At 53.4% G+C, this 21,233-nt stretch overlaps 1 protein-coding gene across 5 annotated transcripts in view; it reads right to left on the bottom strand.

The window, feature by feature from the left end:
• Positions 1–21,233, bottom strand: part of brd4 (bromodomain containing 4) — a 48,133-nt gene that overhangs the window by 4,687 nt on the left and 22,213 nt on the right. For 4 of the 5 annotated variants that reach the window (XM_069195729.1, XM_069195730.1, XM_069195731.1 and 1 more), the window contains 15 exons: positions 12,349–12,667; positions 10,657–10,794; positions 9,342–9,477; positions 8,509–8,879; positions 7,472–7,885; positions 6,972–7,100; positions 6,118–6,336; positions 5,013–5,236; positions 4,432–4,781; positions 4,232–4,345; positions 4,054–4,106; positions 3,507–3,828; positions 1,972–2,700; positions 1,637–1,749; positions 797–947 (listed from right to left, as the gene is read on the bottom strand). In XM_069195729.1, coding sequence (XP_069051830.1) covers positions 797–947; positions 1,637–1,749; positions 1,972–2,700; positions 3,507–3,828; positions 4,054–4,106; positions 4,232–4,345; positions 4,432–4,781; positions 5,013–5,236; positions 6,118–6,336; positions 6,972–7,100; positions 7,472–7,885; positions 8,509–8,879; positions 9,342–9,477; positions 10,657–10,794; positions 12,349–12,582 — 3,697 coding nt within the window. In that variant the 5' untranslated portion in view covers positions 12,583–12,667. The remainder of the gene's footprint in view (positions 1–796; positions 948–1,636; positions 1,750–1,971; positions 2,701–3,506; positions 3,829–4,053; positions 4,107–4,231; positions 4,346–4,431; positions 4,782–5,012; positions 5,237–6,117; positions 6,337–6,971; positions 7,101–7,471; positions 7,886–8,508; positions 8,880–9,341; positions 9,478–10,656; positions 10,795–12,348; positions 12,668–21,233) is intronic. The other variant, XM_069195728.1, reaches the window with a different exon arrangement.

The raw sequence follows: 21,233 nt of genomic DNA on the forward strand, positions 1-21,233 counted from the left end.
ATCTATATAGCTGTGTAATTCACTGGGGCAATCTGAGTGAAGGACAACAGCAAACAGCACTCAAGGTTATAAAGGCACAGCCCCATCCTCAAAAAAGGTCCTGGGCCCATTACCGCCAGTCCCATCTTCTGCCATTTAAAGCCATCAAGCAGTCAGATTTCCTCCTTTGAGGAAGGATTCTGTACAACCTAGGACACTCTGTCCCACATAGCTCTGGTCTTGGGGACACACCAGAGTTTTTTGCCAGGCTGGCCCAGGGACCCGTATTCTTCAGGTCCCGGACGAATGAGAGATCAGGCTAATTTCTCTGTCTGGGGCCCACCATCAGTGGCACTAGGGCCGGTGGTCCAGACCAATTGGAAAGAACCAGATCTACGCACTTTCCCCGCCATCCAGCAGGCGAGATTCTCCGGTACCTGGGCCAACAAAACACTCAACTGCAGGCACTTTCTTTCCCGCTCACTCTGCTGAAAGCTGCTGTGCATCCCCGCATATCGTGCTTGAGCTGCCACGCTCAAAGACAAGGCAGAAAAAAAGGGCAACCCAGATATTTCTGTTCACTTCAGTGTGCAAAGAATGGGGACCGAACGGGGAAGAGGATTAAAGCCACCCAGTCAAGTCAAAGGGTCAGAGTCGCTAATGCAGAGCGTCATCAGTCTAAAACTAGACATGGCAGTGTGGGCACTCAATGACTGTACTGTACCACGGCCTTAGTCCAACACAAGTCCCACAACCAGCCAGTGACTGGGGAATGGGGACACCTGTACTCTCTCTGCATGCATGTTGAAACACTCACTCTGCTGGGCGTGTCCTTGCTGCGGGGGCTTGTCGGGATGCTTGGGGGGCTCTTGGCGCATGGTGGGGCTGAAGGGCTCTCCACGGATCACCGGCGACGGGGGCATCTTCTCCTCCTTCACGCCCCCATGAGGCGGGGCTGGTCGCTGCTCCTGCCATCACACACACAGACAACACGCGTCACACACAGACGCACAACACGGCAAACGGGTGGAGCATGGGACACAAGGGGAGAGCACTGCGGCTCAGCTGAACTTCACGCCTCCCTTTTCTCTACCCTCTGTCAAATGCCACCAGGAACCTGCCACCTCTTGGCTCAGGAACTTTCTTCCCGGATTGGGAGTGCAAACCAACAGCGTGCCAGAGGACCCGGCTCTCCGCAGTGGAAAAGCAAGGCTCCGGGCCCTTTCTGGGTCACTGACCGTATTCAGTGATACAAGCGTCCATTCTGCAGCTGCAGGATGGGCTTCTTTGAATGACCCCCCTCTGCCTTCCACCTTGAAATGACATCCATCCTAAGCGTGCTGCTGCCCTCAGCCCACACCTGGCACACCAGGAACTACACACGGCTTCCAGATCAGCCCCGCCAATTCCACGGAGGAGCAAGAGCAAGGGGCAGGGGTATCTGTCAGGTATGTATGGATACTAGCATTATTAAACCGAGGATCTTGAGCAACAGATGTAGCCAATAGATGTACCTGCGATGTAGCCAGGCAGCTTGCTCCAGATATGCCCAGGTTTTGTGTAAAAACAAAAAGGTGCTCATTGTTGGCAACCCTGGAACTCCTATCCTAAACCCTAAGGAGACCTCTGTGAAGTGCCGTGTACGGATAATATTCACCGGTTTCTTAGGCTGCAGGTTCTGATGCGGAGGAGACAGATGCACGATGGAAGGGTACTGAGCCATCTGGGGAGAGTGCATCATCAGAGGAGAGGGGTTCTCTCTCATGTGTCCTGGGTCAAAGAAGACAAGAGTCAGGGCAAGTAACAGGTCCACAACTAAGGCTCCACTTGTCCCATCCCTCTCCCTTCCCCCAACCCCTAGCCTTCTTATCCACAAAGGACACTGGGTAGAGCTCCGTTCCGAGATGGAATAAGGGTAGGATCAGGGCCCCTCGAGGTGCTGTCGAGTGCGGGAGGGAAGAGCAGAGAGCGACCAAGAATGGCTGTGCTTACCAGCATAGGGGTCGGCCTTGTGTTGGCGGGGCGAGGGGTGGTGGTGGTGCTGTATGATCGGTTGCGACTTGGTGGCCTGGACCGCCCCCTTGTGCTGCTGCTGCTGCTGCTGTTGGTGCGGGGGCCCCTGGATGTGCTGGGACTGAGGGTAAGGGAGCGACTGCATGTGCAGGTGCCTCTGCTGCCCCGCATGAGTCTGAGGAGGGGGAACCTGGGCTGGCGGTGCCTGCTGCTGCTGCTGCTGCACAGGTTGCGGTTGTGCGGGTTGCTGCTGTTGCTGGGCTGGGCCCTGCGGGGTGGGCTGGGCCTGAGACTGGACCTGCACGGACTGCAGCAAAGAGGTCTGCTGCTGCTGCTGTTGTTGCTGCTGCTGCTGCTGCTGGCGGTTCTGCAGGTGCTGCAGGTAGAGCTGCACCTGGTTCAGAGGTAGTCCGTGGTGTTGCGGGGCGGGCGGCTGCTCGTCGTCGTCCTCCAGGAGGGCCTGCGGGGGCTGGGCGGACAGCAGCCCCTGCGGCGTGAGCGTGGGCGAGGGCGCGTGCGGCCGGTGCGGGGGCGGCGCCGCCGGCGAGGGGTGGTGGTGGATGTGGCCGGTCTGGTGGTGCGGCGGCGGCTGCTGCTGCTGCATGGGTGGCTGCGGCGGCTGCGCGGGTGGCTGCGGCGGTTTGGGAGGTAGAGGTGCTGCGCGGTTGCTGGGTCTCGAAGGCTGCTGGGGCAAGGCGTTGTGCAGAGCTGGGGAGAGAAAAAAACGCTCTGCCTTCAGTACGAGCCCGGATCAAACTGGCTTTCCGTGCAGAGCCTTGCCCTCCTCTAAAGCGGTGGTGCTTAACCCTTACTGCAGCCTGCACTGTGGTTCTCAAAATCTGTCCTCCATCAAAGTCACAGAAGCCGGTCAGACCTTGAAACCTGAGATACGTCATAACTATAGAACGAAAACAATAGAATTATACATTTTATTCTTCAGGAAAATAAAGAACATGAAAAACTCTTAAAAAAATCAGGCTCTGAAAAGGCATCATGTACCCCACGATGGTACAACAATCACCAAACACAAGAAAAATGAAAGCTGCCTAACAACTATCGCAACTCGCTGCACAGATATCTTGCTCTGGTAACAGTTCAGACCCACAGCTAAGCACACCTGTAGACCTTCACTCTGAGGGGCAAGCTCTGGCACACTGGCCTCGTGGGCAGTCCTGTTCTGCACCAGCACTGCCATGTCTCAGCCCACACTGGCAGGAGAGTTTGCTTCCTTGGGCACAAACCGTCTGCCGCTTTCTGCCGACGTCACAAAGACTGAGGCGCACAAACGCACAGGATGAAGGTCAGACAAGGTCTGAGTCCAGTCCTCACTGCCGGACCAAGACTAAGGAAACGTGCTGCCATTCTACCCATTCCACAGGAGCCATGAAAGCTCGCCACATCAACTGGTAAACTGGGAGGATTCGGCAAACTAAGAGAACAGGAAGAGGTCTGCCTCTGGGGGGGGGGAGGGTGGGGGAACCAGGCAGTCCGAAGGTCAGCGTGGCCACACTGACCTGGGGAGGCGAGGACGCTGTGCTGGCTGAGGTACGGGTGCGCCTCTGGCGGGGGAGAGACCACGCTGGCAGCGGGGTGCGCGTTGAGGTGCGGGGCCGGGGGCGAGGGCTGCTGCGGAGGCAGGTGCACCAGGCCGAAGTGCGGCAGGCCGTCGAAGGAGCCGCCCAGCAGCTGCGCCGAGTCCATTGCCGGCACGGGCGGCGGCACGTACGAGGGGGGGGACTGCTTCAGCTGGGGCGGGGGCACGGGCTGCACCACGGGAGCCGGCTGCTGGGCGGGCAGAGCTGCGGGGGCCACGCCGGGCACTGGGTGTCCATGGTGCTACGGAAGGGGAGACAGGAGACAAGAGGGCATCAGCTGATCGTTTGAAACCACATCACAGACCAATAGGAAACCAGGGTTGACGTGGTTCTGAGTCACAGACCAGGATCTGACAGTCCAGACGTACCTCCTGTCGCTCGGCTTAAAGGGCCACGCAAGGCAAAAGGGATACAGGCTAAGCTAGACCTTTGGTCTTTACTTTTTTCAGAGATCAGTCCCGTTTACCTTCTTCTGCTCCTTCCCAGAATGGCCTCTCTTCTTTATTTTGGGTGCCATTCCTGCAGGAGGAGAAAAAAAGAAAGCCTTTTACAAGCCACTTCACTTCGGTCAATCCTAGTAACTAGTAACCTCACGAAGCTGAGAGGCCCGCCCTCATAATGTTCTGGTGTTCCCCTGTGCGTACCTGCGTCCGAGTCCTCGCTGTCCGAGGAGCTGGTCTCGCTGCTGCTCCCCGAGTCCGACGAAGAGCCGGCCTTCGTCTTCATGGCACCCATCATCTCCATGGTCTTCTCTGCCACTGCGAGCGAGAGGGCAGGATGAAGACGGGAGGGACAGGGGAGGACAGAGACAGGTGTGAGGGACAGAAGGGAGACCCGCACTCACCAGGGACCTTCTTCTTCTTCCGCAGGCAGGAGGAGACGTATCTCTCCAGCTCGCGCAGCGTGGAGGGCTTCAGCGTCTCGAAGTCGATCTCGATCTCGTCCGGGTTGGAGTTCTTGAGCGAGGGCTCGCGGGACTGGATGATGTGGACTACCCGGCCCAGCTTGTCGCCGGGCAGCTTGTTGATGTCCAGGCTCAGCTGCCGCTTCTCCTCGTACGACATGGGCTTGCACTTCTCCCCAGCCAGCATGCCCCCCACGCCCTCATCCTCCGAATCCAGAGCAGGAGGCACTGTTGCGGCCACAGGGGGAGGGGGCGGGGCCGGCCGGCTGTTCTTCACACACTCCTTTTTACTGTCAAGGGAGAGGGAAAGAAATCGACTAATGAGCCAACGACGTCAAGAAAACTCCAAACACTAATACTGTTACTTCACAATCTGATAGGTTTATGGGTTAGCAAGTATGAGGGCATCTCCGACAGTGTACATCTGAAAAACTCCCTTGGAGGATGTCACCCTGCTGGTTTTTTATAAATAATGTTGCTAATTTGTACCATCTGTGCAACACTCCTGCCCCAGTCCTCACCTGGTCTTCTTGGTCTTTTTGGGTGGGGGTTCCTTGCTCTTGCTCTTCCTGGGGGGCTGGGGCAGCTCCTCCACCTCCTCCAGCACCACTGCAGCCAGCGCCTTCTTCTTGTGCTTTTCCTTCTCTTTCTCCTTCTTCTTCTCCTTCTTGTCCTTCTCCTTCTTCTTTGGTTTGCTGGCCTGGGGCTGGGAGAGGGCCGCCAGCTGCTCGTGCACGGCTTTCAGCTGCCGGACAGAACCACGGGACAGGGGTCAGTGCCCAGATGTAGACTCGCTCACCCCTGGGCTCCCTCCCTCTTCTGGCTGTACCTGTTACTGAAGCTCCGCTAGCAGCCGAGCTCTCGCTCTCTTGTCCTGTTCCTGCAGCCCTGCGCCCTCCAGACCCCCTGGCTCTCCCCTGACCCGCTACTCCCTCCAGGCTACTTGCTGAGCTCTCACTCTCCCCTGTACCCTCTCTCCACTCCGTCCCTCCGTCTGTACCTGTTCCTGCAGTGCTGTTAGCCGCTGGGCTCTCCCCTGTACCCCCGTCTGTACCTGTTCCTGCAGCGCTGCTAGCCACTGGGCTCTCCCCTGTACCCCCTCCCTCCACCCCACTCCCCCCATCTGTACCTGTTCCTGCAGTGCTGCTAGCCACTGGGCTCTCCAGTACCCCCTCCCTCCACCCCACTCCCCCCGTCTGTACCTGTTCCTGCAACGCTGCTAGCTGCTGGGCTGTCTCCTGTACCCCCGTCTGTACCTGTTCCTGCAGTGCTGCTAGCCACTGGGCTCTCCCCTGTACCCCCGTCTGTACCTGTTCCTGCTGCTCTGCTAGCTGCTGGGCTGTCTCCTGTACCCCCTCCCTCCACCCCAAACTCCCTCCGTCTGTACCTGTTCCTGCAGTGCTGTTAGCCGCTGGGCTCTACCCTGTACCCCCGTCTGTACCTGTTCCTGCTGCTCTGCTAGCTGCTGGGCTGTCTCCTGTACCCCCTCCCTCCACCCCAAACTCCCTCCGTCTGTACCTGTTCCTGCAGTGCTGCTAGCCGCTGGGCTGTCTCCTGTACCCCCGTCTGTACCTGTTCCTGCTGCTCTGCTAGTCGCTGGGCTGTCTCCTGTACCCCCGTCTGTACCTGTTCCTGCAGCTCTGCTAGCCGCTGGGCTCTCTCCTCCTCTGAGTCGTCGGTGCTGCTCTCGCTGTCGGACGAGCTGTCGCTGCTGCTGTCACTGGAGGAGGGCGGCGGCGGCGGCTGCTGCTGCTTCACCGGGGCCGGGATCACGGGGGAGGGCGCTGGCACCGCCACCTCCTCCGGCTCGTCCGGCATCTTGGCGAAACGCATCTCAAACACGTCCTGGGCATGGAGCAAGGGGAGAGCGAGGAGGAAGATGAGTCTGGATCCAACGGGTAGCCCTACTATTGTCCTCTTATTCCAGGACACAGGGACAACACCCCTGAGTCCTGAACTCCAGTCCACTACTAGAAAACAGCCAGCAGGTCTTTTAACTTCCATTTCCAGCTTGCACCCAAACCCACTGTGAACTGGGACTTTTCACATAAATGTGTCTAAAGAAGCGCCCGAGTCTTTTGTAAGTACGTTCTCTTCTGGCTCCACTTTGCATCTCTAGACGTCTAGTTTATTTATCTGTACATCTCATCATGTTGCAGAAATCCAGACTGTGTGTGGTGTTGTATGTTCTTACAGTGCTTTTGGAGGGCCACTCCATGGGCCACCAGAGCTACAGACACACCCCGAGCTATTCTGGACAAGACGCACATTGACAGCCTGCATGATAAATTGTTTTTCCTCTCCTCCGCCATGTTCGTGAATAACTGCGATCTGTCTCTTGTACACAGCTGGGGAGTTCCAGTTTCTTTTTAACCCCTCTGAACAACAGAGCTAAGACAGGCGAGGGACCTGAATTTCAGCATGCAGGTGCTCTCGCACCATGATCAGGCTTGCAAACGACTTTGCGCCAGCAGTCCTACCTGCAGCTTGCGAGCCATGGCCACCACCTCATGGTCGGGGGGGTTGTACTTGTAGCAGTTGGAGAACATCAACCGCACGTCGGCCGCGAACTCCTGGGCGTCCCGGTACTGCCGGCTCTCCAGCTTAGACTGCGGGGTGGAAAACGGGAATTAAATCAAGCGGATCCTTCTTGGCCGGTGGCGTAGTCTCGAAAACCTTGAGACTACTCTTCAGGGACAGCTGAAGCTCAGGGTCGCCTGTGGCGCTTAACTGTCCTGTCCCTGCCTCCCGGAAAGGAATCCACACACCTCTTCACCTGCCAGCGGCTGCCATCCTCTCTGCTCCTCCCTCTCCCTCCCTTACGCTTCCTGTGCAATGTCAGCCCTGGTCCCCTGCCAACCTTGGTGGTGCCGAGGTCCAACTGTGCAGACCCAGATCCTCCACATCCATTGGCTTGTGCCGGCATGCCTTACTGCGGTCTGCATCATTATGTCAGTGCGAGGGGGCCAGGGGGGCTCACCTTGATGGTGCTGAGGTCCATTGGGTGCTTGATGATGTCGTGGTAGTCGTGCAGGCCCAGCGCCTCCACGTCCACGGGCTTGTAGAAGGGCCAGGCGTAGGCTGCGTGCTTCTTGGCGAACATGTCCTTGATGATGCCGCTGCAGTACCGCAGCTGCTCCTGCTGCTTGGGGCTCTGCGCGCCCCCGGACCCCAGCAGGGTCCCCGGAAGGACCCCCCCGACCCCGGGCTTGTCCAGGGCTGGGTGCTGGGAGTCTGGAGCCTCCTTCTTGGGGATCTTGGCCGGCCTGCTGCTGTCCCTCCGGGGGAGCGTCTTGCCAGATTTGGACTCGGGTGGGGCCGGGGACGACTCGCTCATCTGGTCGTTGGCCGTGGGTGTGGTGGTGTCGGCTTTCCGTTTCATGCTTTTCCTCTGCTGGAGGAGCGAGAGCACGAGAGGGACAGGGAGGAGACAAAACAAGACCAGGGATATGAAACGGTGCAGTTAAAGACGGGGAAACCGGGGGAACTTCACTATACAAAGGAAGGCCCTTATAATAGTGTGGAGCACAGCCCTAGTTGATGAAGCCAACATCATGGTCTTCTTTCAAGAAACAGCTGGGTGAGATCAGAGGGTCAATTAGCAGCCAGCCACTTAATAAACCACTTCACCCACATGAGCTGGATGACCTCCTCTCATTTGTAACCCTCCTCACATTTTCACAAAAGACTCAAGAAGAGAGTAGGTGAAAATGCCACGACACTACAGAACTGTGCTGTCTAGGGCAGGTGAACAGGCGGTCCCCCTTCAATGGGGAGCAGATGACGCCCTGTTCTCTCTGTGGGCTGCAGAGAAACAACTACACGGAGACACACTTGTGCGGTCTTCATCTCCTCCAAAAACAAAACTTAAGACTTTTGACCTCAGACATCTTAGATGGAAAATTCGAATTGTGGATGCCGCAAGCTGACATAATGAGAGAGCAGCCACAGCTAAGCTAAAGGGCCACAGGCCCACACTCTGTCCTGAGCCGACTCCCTTGCCCCAGGAAGACTTACTTTATTGGGCGGTGCAGTGCTCGGTGGCATGGGCACTGGGGGCAGGGTGGTCTGGGCAGGGTTAGGCACGGAGGTCATGGTCATGATGGGATTCTGGGTAATGCAGTCCGGGGGTGCCAAGGGGTATTGCGGCCCTGAGGGAGGTGGATGTGCCCGCGCCTGAGGATTCTGGGGCAGAGTCTGTTGCGGGGGTACCCCGCGCGATTGCAAAGTCTGAACGTTTTGCTGGGGGTGTGTCCTGGTCTGGGTCCCCGGGGGGATGGGTGGTGGTCCCCTCGTCTGCGGCCCCTGCGATGAGTTGGCAGGGGGCCCACGAGTCTGGGGGGGCGTGGAGGGAGAGTCCAAGGCAGTCCCTGGCTTCGAGCTCACACCTGGGAGGAAAAAAGAAGACCAGTGACTTCTACACTGCACAGTGCACAGGAGGAAAGCTTATACGAGCAAGATGTATTTTACTTATTCAAGATGTGTTTAATCTTATCTGGATATTAATAGGTTTTAGACCTATCATCCAAGGATGATTACAAAGCTATATACAAAGCAGATGAGACAAGGAAATGGTTACATAAAAGTAAATAGCACACAAAATATGAATGCGGTCCTCAGCTGTCATATGACCCTCTCCCGCCCTTGAGAAACTAAATGAACCCACTGCACAGCAGACTCAGCCACTCAAGGATTTATTAGCTGCATGGCATCTGTGCAGACAGACAGGGCCAAATCAGACAACACTGCCTCTAAGCTTCATCTGTGCTCTTTGCAGAAGAGGCCTGCAGCTGGGCTGAATCACATGAGTTTGATCCATCACTCCTGAACTCTCGTGCTCACTGGCCTACCTGCGTCTTTCCGTCCTCGGCCCCGGCCCTTTCCCGACACCACAGGGATCTCTGTCTCCTCCTGGGGCATCTCCGAGATCTTCTGCAGGAACATCTTCTCCAGGGCCTCGGCCATTAAGACTATGTCATCTCCCGGCTACAGCACAAGGACACACACAGGACATAACGTGAAAGGTGTGCCTGAACTCCTCTGCTCCTGTGTGAAGTTTGCCTTGCCCTGTGCCAAACGGTGGTTAGGATCAACAGAACAGACTGTTCCACTTTGTGTGCGAGGGGATGCTTGTGGGGGGACGGAGGCAGGATGTCGACTACTTACAGACCGCATCCTCATAAGCCTGTCTACAGGTATGTCGCATTTCGGCAGCGCACAAGACATCAAGACGACTCACGTTAACTAACTTTACCACTCCCCATTGTGAAGAACCTGGCTTCTCCATTGAGAACAGCCTGGTTTTCCTTTATAATGTCCTTGGCTCCCACACACCCTATGAATCAAGCTGCGCATTGCAGGTGCAAGGAGCTGAAGGGTGGGGGTGGGACGAATCATTTGTGTGGAAAGCAACACAAACGACAAACACAGGAACTGTTGCAATCGCAAGCCCCTATTCTTGCACAAGTAGAAATCGTTCTTCATATTTTTGGTGGAGAGGTTGGGCCTGGCAGAGAGAGGGCTGCTGACGTTATGTGACAAACTGCAGCCCCACTGTCATTCCCTCTCCCTACACTCCCATCAGCCCGCCCCTGCACTTCCACGATCCCTCGAATGCCTGCACTGGAGCGGCACAAAGATTTTTCAGAAAGGGCTCAGGAGCAGAGATCGCAAATGCACAAAGACATTCACTGTAAGTTTCCGGCAAATTTTGGAGCCGTTTCGTTACCCCGAAGAAGCTTTTCCAAGAACAACGTAATGCAAAACTCATCGCAAGGTGTCATTCTCCCCCCCCCCCCAACTTGTCTGCGTTTTTGTCTCAATTGTCTTCGTGCCAGTTGCCAATAAACCAGCGTGTTCTCTTGGCTGTTCTGCTGCTGTAAGCGCTGACCAGCTCGGCTGGGCAAATCACGAGCTCCCTCAATGACACAGCAGCCCAGCCATGCGACGGTGGTTCATGAGGCGTTGGGGTTGACGACAGCAGTAGGCAGCTGCAGTGGCACACAGACATTCTGCACTGCGGTGTTTTGGCTACAGTGAGTTAGATAAGCAGCGGGGGGTGGTTAAGAGAAATAAGGTCACAGTGACCGTGTGAGGAGGCCAGTGTCAAGGCCAGTTTTCTAATCACACAGTGTGCCGTGCGGCGGGCGTGTGGACAGCCGGTACCTTGTTGTAGATGTAGCAGTTCGTAAACATCGTGTTGAAGTCTTGAATACATTCCTGGGCGTTCCAGTAGAAGCTGTTCTCCAGGCGTCGCTTGATTGTTCCCATGTCCATAGGAGACTTGATAATCTTGTAATAGTCCTGTGGAGGACAAGAGTCAAGCAGGTCAGCCGAGCCGCAGAGCAGTCTGGACACCAGTGATCCCCGTGTCCAGAGGGGTACCTGCCCCACCCACTACATCATACGACAGTTCCTCCTTCAGTACCAAAGCAACTGTTAAACTGTGCTCAAATGTCAATGACAGACTGACACAAAGACCTGATGGACGGACAACAGGTCTGCACTCCTAAAGGGTGATACAGTTCAAACCAGAAATCTGTCAGACTTTCTAAGGCGTGTCTGACAAAGTCATTCACGATCTACTTCCTTGCAGAAGCATTACTATGCTACTATGATTTGCATATCACACCCCAACAGGGCTGAGAACGGGTGCTGCTGAAGGCGGCTCCCTGGAAGCCTTGAATAAATGGCTGGGTGAGATCCTTAGATCGATGAAATGGGCTCTCGATTGTAACACCTTCCATCTCGATCCTCGAGAGTCAGACCCTGCATCTTTAATAAGCTCCGTCACTGGGACAGGCGATACTGCCAAAGGCCAGAGGAGATGGGCAATCAGTAGACTTGAAGACGTATCAGTGACACCCAAGCACAGCTTAGCACGCTGCTTTTATTACACTTTGTGAAATTGACAGACAACCTCGAGTCTGGCACAAGAGCTTCCAAGCAGTGTCACAGACACAGTTCCTACTTAAAAGCATGTTAAAATCCTGCTAATAGACCCACAGGGTATACAAAGAGATCAGAAAAACAGGCCAAGAACCACCTTGGTTCAGGCACTCCGAAGTGCAAAACTGTAAAAAGAGACTTAGAGGCAGCATCTTAGTACCTAAGATCTTCACTGTAACTTGCACCAAAATATCCTATATATATATATCACTCCTTACTCCAAAGCCCAGTATTAGAAAAACTTTACTCTTCATGCTTTTGTCTTCAGACAAATAGAACAGTCTGTACATGACTTAAGAAACCATTAAAAAGACATTTAATTCATTTGAAACAAAGTCGATGATAGAAAATGAAGAGAGTTATGTAAAACTGATTTTCGGAAAATGTTACACAGAAATCGTATTTTTTTTAGTGCAGTGCATTCGACTAGAGCCAAATATAAAGAAAACAAAAACCGACAAAGCTCTACTTGTCCCGGATTTACAGAAAACCAGTAACTACAGCACAATTTCACAGCAGCGGATTCATTCCTCTCTTACAGGCAGCACAAGCCAAAAGAATCCCCCCCTATCAAACGCTGTGTGATGAGCTTGAGAGGAAAGTTATACGAGTTATTCGACAGCAGGCCAGGGCAAATGGCTCCTGAAGTTTCATAATTTCTGGACTGAAAAAAATAAAACCAAGACAAGCCGAGACAGAAGATCCTAACATCCACCGCTGTCAATATCAATACATAATCAGGAGAATTTTTTATGGAATTTGGAATCGCGGCCTAAGTCTGTTTTGTGTCTGATGCAGGCCCCTTGCTGAAGTGACACCACCCCTACACGCTGGTGTCTGAAGAAAGCTCTCTACTCTGCAGCATGAGTTCTGGACTGGACCGGGTTGGGTCAGGCCGGGCGCACTCACGGGCAGGTTCAGCTTCACGGCGTCCACGGGCTGCTGGAAGGGCCAGGCGAAGTGGTGCTTCCACAGCGTCTTCAGCACCACCTTGAGCAGGTACTGCAGCTGGTTGGTCTGGCGCTTGGGCCGGTTGGAGCTGGAGGTCTCCGGGGGGGCGGGGTTCTGGAAGGCTGGGGCGGGCTGCACGGACGGCTGGCCCGGCGTGGCCGACATCTGCGCCGCGTCCAGGCCGTCCCCCATGGCTGCGCGCTCGCTCACTCTCGTCCCAGGCGCGGTCTGCACAGAGAGGGCTCCAGTGATGCCATTGCACTCCTCGCTGGGCTCTCTGGGAGGGGGGGGGGTGGAGAGGGAGAGGATCAGCACAGGGAAAAGCCAACAGTTCAACAGTCCCAGGACACAGGGGGCTAGACAGCGGATCAGGCTCGGGGAAAGGGACAGGACACTTGGCCCAGTCCGGACCATGTCACGCCCTGGGTGAGACCGCACTGAGCACTACTGCCCCGAAGGCTGGCTTGTCACACAGACGCTCAGCACACTGCACAGACAGCAGCAACAGACCTACACAACTGAGCAGTTCTTAGTCTCAAGGCCTTGGGGTAGTCTATGGGCTCAGGAATCCCAGAAAATATTCGGCTGACTTCCAACATATACCGGCAAGGGTAATACAGCTGTGCCAGACGTGCCTTAGATGCTTCTTCTGATGTTTGGTTTCACAAATGGAGCGCAACATGTGTTCACGGGCAATGATGAATTGCAAGAGTAAGCACACATGAAACAACAACAACAAAAAAAAGATCAAGGCAGAACACGATGGGCAAGACAACTGGATCCGTTATCTCCACCACCTCCCAGTACAGCTTTGTGAGAAATCAATACCATTCCTCCAGGAGGACAAAGTCGCGCTCATGACAACTCCAGCAAGGCCAGCTGAACATCCGGGACAGAAACGCAACAGCCTCCGCCGGGCTTCCTCTCTGAACGCTTGAGTGGACAGAAGACAAGAAAACTCACCAGGACAGCTCCCAAAAAACCAAGGTGGATCCACACAGCACCAAAATACGGGGGGGAACAGACTGAACCTCAGCTCTCGCACACGCCTCCTTACAGCGATCCATGTGTAGGTAGTGCAATAGCTCCCATGAGAACCCAGACAGACAGGAAGAGAACAGTAGCACAACGATGCACTGCTCAATCCACTTAACACAGACTCCAAACAGGTTTATCCTAATCACAACAATGGCACATCCGCGTTCAACATCAGAACATATCCAACTCAAAGAAGTTGAATCAAATTCCAAAAACCATAAAAACTGAAAAGTGGCTCCTTCAAGATCAGATACGAAAAGCCCACCGAAAGCTGTAAAAAAAAAAAAACACCCTTGACTACCGGCGTACTGGCACTCATCTTGTTTTCGTCTCCCAGAAACAAAAATGAAAGTTCAGAGAGTTCAGTCAGCCCGCGACCAAAGTTTCACCCACGACTGTTTGTCTTTAGCTCTTCCTGCCTTTTCACCCGAGTGCACCACTGGAGCAGTTTTAAGCGGGGGTGGGGGGAGAATAAAAGAAAAATGAGAATTTCAGCCCGAAGAGCAACACAACACGAATGTTTACACAGCTGATCGACCCTCTGTAGGACATACTTCAGTCTCTGCAGCGCACAGTCCTGTGAACGGGACGGGAGACGGGCACCTGAGCCAGCGTTGTCAACTGGACTCTGCCGCCAGTTTCACTGGGGTCTCCTGAAACTCCTACTCTAAGGCTGTCCTTAAGCTGCAGCCACTCCAGCACACCCCTCTGAAGCCTGATCCCGCATCAACAAGGGGGCAGCTGCTTCTTTAACACTACGGTGGCCCGCCTGTCAGTATAAACGCCTCCAGAACAACCTCTAGGCATCACTGCGTCTCGGGTGCCTGAGGCAGCTTTCCACCAGAGGGCCATCTGTGTGAAATCAGCAGTGCCAAGCAGAGGTGAAACAGACTACAGCTTCAGCTCACACAGCAAGAGCACTACCTTCTCGCGCGTTCAGCGTAATTAACACTGCTCGTTACGCTGTGCTCCCTCTGCCCCCGATCATTTTTTGGGCTTTAACAAACACAGTTACATTGTAAGAAGGATCCATGTTGCGGATCATCTGGCGTAAATAACTTCCAGCATCTCACTGAGAAACTGCCATCATCAACGCCCGCCTGAACGCCACAGCCACACACGAACTCCCCCCGACCCCGTGTAACAGAGAAATGGATGTGGCACAGAAATCTACATCAGTTATGGTGCCTGTATGAGGTTGGAGGGGAGGGACAGACCCTAAAACAGCAGTAGAAAAGGGGAGAAAAATCCTCACCAGAGTCCAGCTCTCGCTTGGGTGAGCCAGACAACAGGGATTAACAGGCACAGTTCACCGAACCATGAACTTGATGGGAACCGATCTTCACTGGAAAGGCCCTAGGAGCAAAGGTCGCAGCCTCACTGCCTCTGGGCTAGGCTGCGACAGAAGCAGGACAAGCGTCCCAGCTCTCTCAATTACAGGCGATTCGGGGTGACCAACAAGACCAGGGTCAGACAGCAGCTGTGTGCACCACTGCCCAGAAGAGATGCCACTCAAGAGCACAGCAGCACGTGCTATATAAGCTCCAGGCCTCAGACGATCGGCTCTCCTGACCACCGTTCACCGCTGACCCCCGACTGAAATAAAGCCAGAGGAAATAATGTTACTAACAAAATGGGCTGGTTAATGTCAATGGCGTATTCATGCCAACCTTTAACCCCCCCAGGTACAGAACCAGACCAGCCACTCTTCCTATCATTGTGAAGCAGAACTCACCAAGCGTTGGGATTGTTCACCAACAGGGAACGTGAGCTGGGTTTAGACCGTCGTAAGACAGGTTAGTTTTACCCTGCTGATGATGTGTTGTTGCAATACCGCACTGCGCGCACACACATTTCAGAAGGGCTCTCGGGTCTGGTGAGAGGCCGCTGTGCTCGAGGGCCAGAGAGCCTGAATATAAAGCACTGACCACAGTGGAACAGCCAGAATTTGTATTCTCCATCCGGGAACAGCCCCCACAAAGGGGTTTTGGGGTACACTTAAGAACAAGGGCAGGTCCTTCAGCCTCTCTTTACCATTTGGTAGTTAGTTAACTGATTTGTGAAAAAAGCCAGGATATCTGCTTCAACAACATGGCTGGGCGGCTTTTCTCCGTTTTAAACGCATTACCATGCAGTTTCCACTGCTGCCCACAGGTTCGCGTTTCACCGTTCATTGGGAAAATAACCACTTGGGGGAAAAAGGGCAAGGACAGCCCCAAACCGGTACTCTGAAACGCAGACAGTGAAGGAGGGGGAAAAACAATATCCACTCTTGTCGAGATCTTCTGAAGGACACGGCTGCCACTGTTTACAGAAAAAAAAACAAGGACACTTTCCGTCTGGAAGAAATGGTCCAAGAAATTCCTGTCGGACACGTACAGTGACGTCACTGTGGTTGAACACTACTGGTTTTCCCACTTACAGGTTGAAATTTCCCACCCTTATAAAAACAGGCTGACTGTACTGTGACTCACAGCTCTCTCTCCAATGTCTGTGTGCTTGCTCTGTCTGTCTGGGTCAGTGTGTGTGACACACACACACACACCAGTGTGCCTGCTGTGTCCACATGAGATTCTCTGTCACCAGCTGCTGTATCTGTGTCCTGCCTTTGTTGGGGGCAGAGAATAGCAATTTTACTAGCGCTTTTTCAAGAGACTCCAGGTGCTGAACTGCCAGTGCATTTAGGCTGTCTCGTGGCTGTGTGCTGTAGTGGTCTGCACCAATGTTGTGCTGTGACTGCGCCGCCCCCACTTCACCCGGGCACCCCAGCCTTTCCCTCCGCTAAGACAAGCCCACCAGGGCGACTGGTTTCATCCCAAACATTCACCCACTAAGAGAAGCTCTCCTCTACAGCAGGGAAGGGAAAGCCTCCAACCTCTTAAGTCACTGGAATAATTACTTGGAACAAATCCGACTGCTTGTAGTTTCTGGCCCGCATGGCCTGTAATCATCCACCCTGCCGCCAACACTCCTCCTCGGCCCAGAAAGATTCCCAGGCTCCACGAAAGGGTTCTGATGCAGTGAAAGAGGACACACTGTAAGTGTAAGACTGCTTCTCCAGCGTCCCCAAGCCTCTGGAATTAGCCCGCTCAAGGTCCTGCCCCCAGCTCCCACCCCCAGCCCGTGTCACGGGAACACAGTGCATCAGGCGGCAGAGGCAGGCAAGAGCCAAACGCATTCCTGCCCAAGGCCATCTGCTGCTGCGCAAGTCATGAGACCCCGGCGCGGATACAAAGAACAAGAAAATACCCGAACGCTAACAGAGAGGTTATTTTCAGAGCATTCTGTTCTCCACACTCAGGGGGAAAAAAAACAGGAGGTGCACATCTAGCTAGAGGCTAAGCTGATGAAATAAAAACTATCTTCTCTGGGAGTTCTGGGAAAAGGCATCCAGACTGCTGCACAGGGTTAGCAGCGGTTCGCAAGTTGCTGTGCCACAACGCATCTGCGCACGAGGGGCCTGGACAGATTTGCCACGGATTTTCTGGACAACCGGCGTCAGCACCATCGGTGTAACCACGTGTGGGTGCCTGAGGTTTCTGCGGTGGTGACTGCCATCATCTGCCTAGAACAAGGTCCTTGAGCACTCATGAACAACGCACCCACCCCCGAGTAAAACCCAGAGTACCACAAACCAGCAAGACAGCCAGTGAAATCACTAGAGATGCAGGGTGCCGACATTTGTGTACACAGCTACTCTCCGTGGGATTTACTTCTGACTGACACTTTTATCCAAAGCAGCTTCATTTGCACCCATTTATACAGCTGGGCGCGTTACTGGAGGAAACTAAGGGAAAGGTTCCAACAGTACCACAACCAGGGATTCAAATTTCAAACAGACACTGAGAAAATCAACCCAGAGGACTTCAACAGAACCAGCAGTGACACAAGAACCAGACAGTGCCAGTGGAAATTACAGGCATTTCAAACTGAGAGCAGGAGGCACTTTACTCAAAAGACGTTGGGAGTGTGGGACAAGCCGCCAGGCCATGTAGTCATATTGTTGAAGCTGATGCCCTGGCTTCTATCAGGCAACAGCTAGATGAGATATTGCATCAGTTACCTTCCAATGAACCAATGGGCAAGATGGGCTGCCTCCTATTGCTCGTAACTTTTCTGAAGAACTCACAACATCCCAGCTCTGACCAGTCCTCCACAGTGCTGCCTGTTCTGCTGGACCTGGGGGGGACACCAGTCTGCTCCATCACAGAGTTCTGCTGCAGCCAGCTCACTGATGAGCTGGAGGACAGAGGTGGAAAGGAAGGAGCTTCAAGCCTGCGTCAAGGTACTACAAAAGGAGCAGACAGCAAGGCCTGCAGGCCCTGTCCCCCTGAGCTGCAACTTTCTTATAAGCAGGCCTGAGCCCACGCGGTGGATGGAGTGTGTGTGCGTGAGTCAGACCGTCCTGCTGATTCATCTCATGAGCGGCGCTCACATGGGCACGGCCTCGCGGCTTATGGGAACCAGTGGCCATGAACACAGCCACCCCGCCGTCACACCCTCGCGTACTTACTCACTCCTAACGCGCACGCACACACACACACACGCACTCTGCCAACAGCTCGCTGCCACGAGACCGAAAAAAAAACGTTTCAGGAACAAAAGCTATTCAGGTTATTCAGGGGTGGGGGGGGGACGACAGAGGAAAAAAAATTCAGACAGCAGGATCTTGCGTGTCCGTTTTTCAACATACCAGGAGCTGCGGGTTACACAACCTTTAACACAGAGTGGGTGAGCATCTGAAAAAAAACAGGTTAAGTAATTATCCTTGATGAAAAAAAAAAGTTGCTGAAACTTGAGTTGCTCTCATCAGCCAAAAATCTGTAAAACCATTTCCCCCCCCCGCCACCAAGGAATTATGGCGCTTTTGAAAGCAGCCACACAGCTCTAGAACAGGCATGATTTGAGCTGCAAGCCCAACAGCGCTGGACCTGGTTTTTCCCCGACCACAAAAAAGAAACGGGAAAGACAAGCAGAAATGTCTGCTTCCCGACAGAGCAGCCCAGACCCAGACAATTCAGCTTCGAGACCGATGCGTGTGGAAGCCGGAAAACTGGGACAAGCTCCCATCTCACAGGTGCGGAAAGAGGAATGAGAAGAGGCACCATGAGGAAGAGAACAATCAGACTGGGAAGAGCCCCTCGGGATTTCTGGAGCTCCAGAATTTCTCTGCTTACTTGACATCAGCCTTAGATGTCTGACAGCACACCCCAGGCCACAAACAGGCCTCTCTGCTCTTCCAGGAGGAATGCGACCCAAGACACAGGCCAGAGAGAAATACTTCGCCCAAGAGCTGGGCTGTGTGGCCGTCAAACAAGCTCAGTGGTTCGCCTCTGGTCTTGGCGCTCGCCAAAAGGGGAACAAAAAGATCACCTCTGGATAGCAGGCAGTGCAAGCTGCGCCTGCCAGAATCATGTAAAAATACAGTCCTCGGCCCTGCTTCTCAGAACACACAGAAGCGCGACAGGACAGCAGGCGCTAGTTAACAATAAAGACTGGGCGATCAGAAAGGAGGAGAGGGGTCAGGACGAACCACCCAGGAAGAGAGCTGGAGTCGGCGTTGCCAGGCAACGTGAAGAACCGAGAACGCACCTGGGGCGGAAGATGCCTCCGTAGCCCTGCGGGACAGCCAGAGGTCCCAGCAGGCAGAAACCAGCCCGACTGGCTCTGCCGAGTCACACACCTGCTCCGGTCCGGGCTGGAGTCGCCTGGCTGCTATTGTTCCTGAAATGCAGAAGTGCAGCTGCGCTTGTGCTCGCGTGCGTGAGGACCAGCAGAGCACCTTGCCAGTCCCTGCGGCTCTCCTGAGACATTTCCCCCCTCCCCGCAGGTAAGGATTTGCATAAGTGCTCCCTCTCTAGGGCAGGGCTGAAAATCTCCCTTTCCATGGAAAAAGCCATTAACAACACAGCTCGCCCGAAGTGCACAGGAATTCGGATGCATGGGTAGACTTGCCGAGGGTGGGTAAAGGCAGCCTCAGAACCCTAAGGGCCTGCATAAGACTGCCAGCCTCTGTGCCCAAGGGCAGCACCAGGGCAAGAGCTCTGCAGGCTTTACAGAGGTTGGCAGCGCACTGCTCTGATCAGCAGGAAGCGTGCGGCAGCCATTCTGAAGGGAAAACTTGCAGAAAATCCCACCAGCAGCTAGCCCAGGACCTAACGGAGGAACACCAAATCAATTTCGGGAACTGAAGCGACAGACAGTTGCTTTAAGCCAGCACCACAGACACAATTCACATACGGAGGCACAGCCTGGCACTTCAGAAACTGCACAGATGCTAGACAAATTTCTGTGGAACCAGAGTCATAATTTACAGATTGCTCCAACATCAGCGTCAAATTCTTTAATAACTATCTCAGTGAAAAGGAATGAATGTATGCTTCGTTAAGGTCGGGGGAAGTGTTTGGGTTAGAGCCATCTTCAGTTGTGTTCCCATAACCTTCAAAGCAGAAGAATGAGTCATGATGAATAACAGTAAGCGAAGGTGGAGCAGCTCACTGGGGCTCCAGCAGGAACTCGGAGCACGCAGTGGACATGCAGATTTCACACACCAGGTGCTGTCTGTACAGCATACGTGCCAGGTGAGTAGACCATACAGTGAACTGAGAGCCAGTATGACAGCATATATATACATGCTCCTTAGTGTGTAGCCCCGACAGTGTACTGAGAGCTAGCAGGACAGTGTACACACAGTGTTCAGCCCCTACAGTGTACCGAGAACCAGGATAGTGCATATATATATATACACACACACACACACCAGCCCCTACAGTGTACTGAGAGCTAGTGGGATAGTATATCTACACACATCAGCGTGCAGCCCGTACAGTAGACTGGGAGCCAGTAGGACAGCATGTACACATGTACGTACACATACACACACTAGTGTGCAGCCTGTACAGTGGACTGAGAACCAGTAGAACAGCAAATATACACACCTTTGTAACACCCCAATAATTTACTGACAGTCTGTAGGACACTGTCAATCTATAGTTAGTAAAAAGGTGGTTGTGAAACCGGAGGAATATCAGGAATTACCAAGTGGATTAATCAACACATAAATTAAGTAATCCTAATTTATAAAAATGTTACCAAAAACAACCTAGAGGTTGGTATAGAGGCAAATGAGTTTTGTTCTCTGGCAAAGCTTTGGAGAAAAGAGTAATAATTCAGGCATGCTGAATTAAACCCAATATATTTTTAACAACAACAACAACAACAACAACACTAAATAACACACAGAATACATACAATGCACAAGTCAGACTACGTACAAACCTTCTAATAATGCTTTTCAGAGGCGTTATGTCCTAATCACCCAGAAAAAAAAAGATAAGGCAGAAAGACTGCCTTCTAAACCAAACAATTTCTAAAAATGTACCCACTAACAGAAGCTGTTTTTAACCAAGGTGTTATTTACACAGGAAATCGGGGTTCCCTCAATAACCAGAATAGCAGGCTCACTTAAAGTTCAAGTACTTAGCGCCAATCTCGCCTTTCCAGGTGACCTAGAACATGGAGCTCGCCTTCCCTCTTTTCAACTCATAATCAGTTTTCCTACTTTTCTCTCTAGCTGTCTTTTTTTCTTTCCTACCTAGTTGTCACTTAATCTTTAAACCAGAACGTAATTAAGGCAAATTATACGAGGAACATCAGACTGCTCTGATCAATCAAAAAATCCTCTGAAGTTGGAAATGTTGGCAATATCCAGGTGTCCCCATTGCAGCAACATTCTTAAAGACAATTTATAAAAGTACATACACACACCAGTGTACAGTTCCCACACTGTACTAACAACCAGTAGA

This window comes from Lepisosteus oculatus, chromosome 11 (assembly GCF_040954835.1).
Source record: "Lepisosteus oculatus isolate fLepOcu1 chromosome 11, fLepOcu1.hap2, whole genome shotgun sequence".
NCBI lineage: Eukaryota > Metazoa > Chordata > Actinopteri > Semionotiformes > Lepisosteidae > Lepisosteus > Lepisosteus oculatus.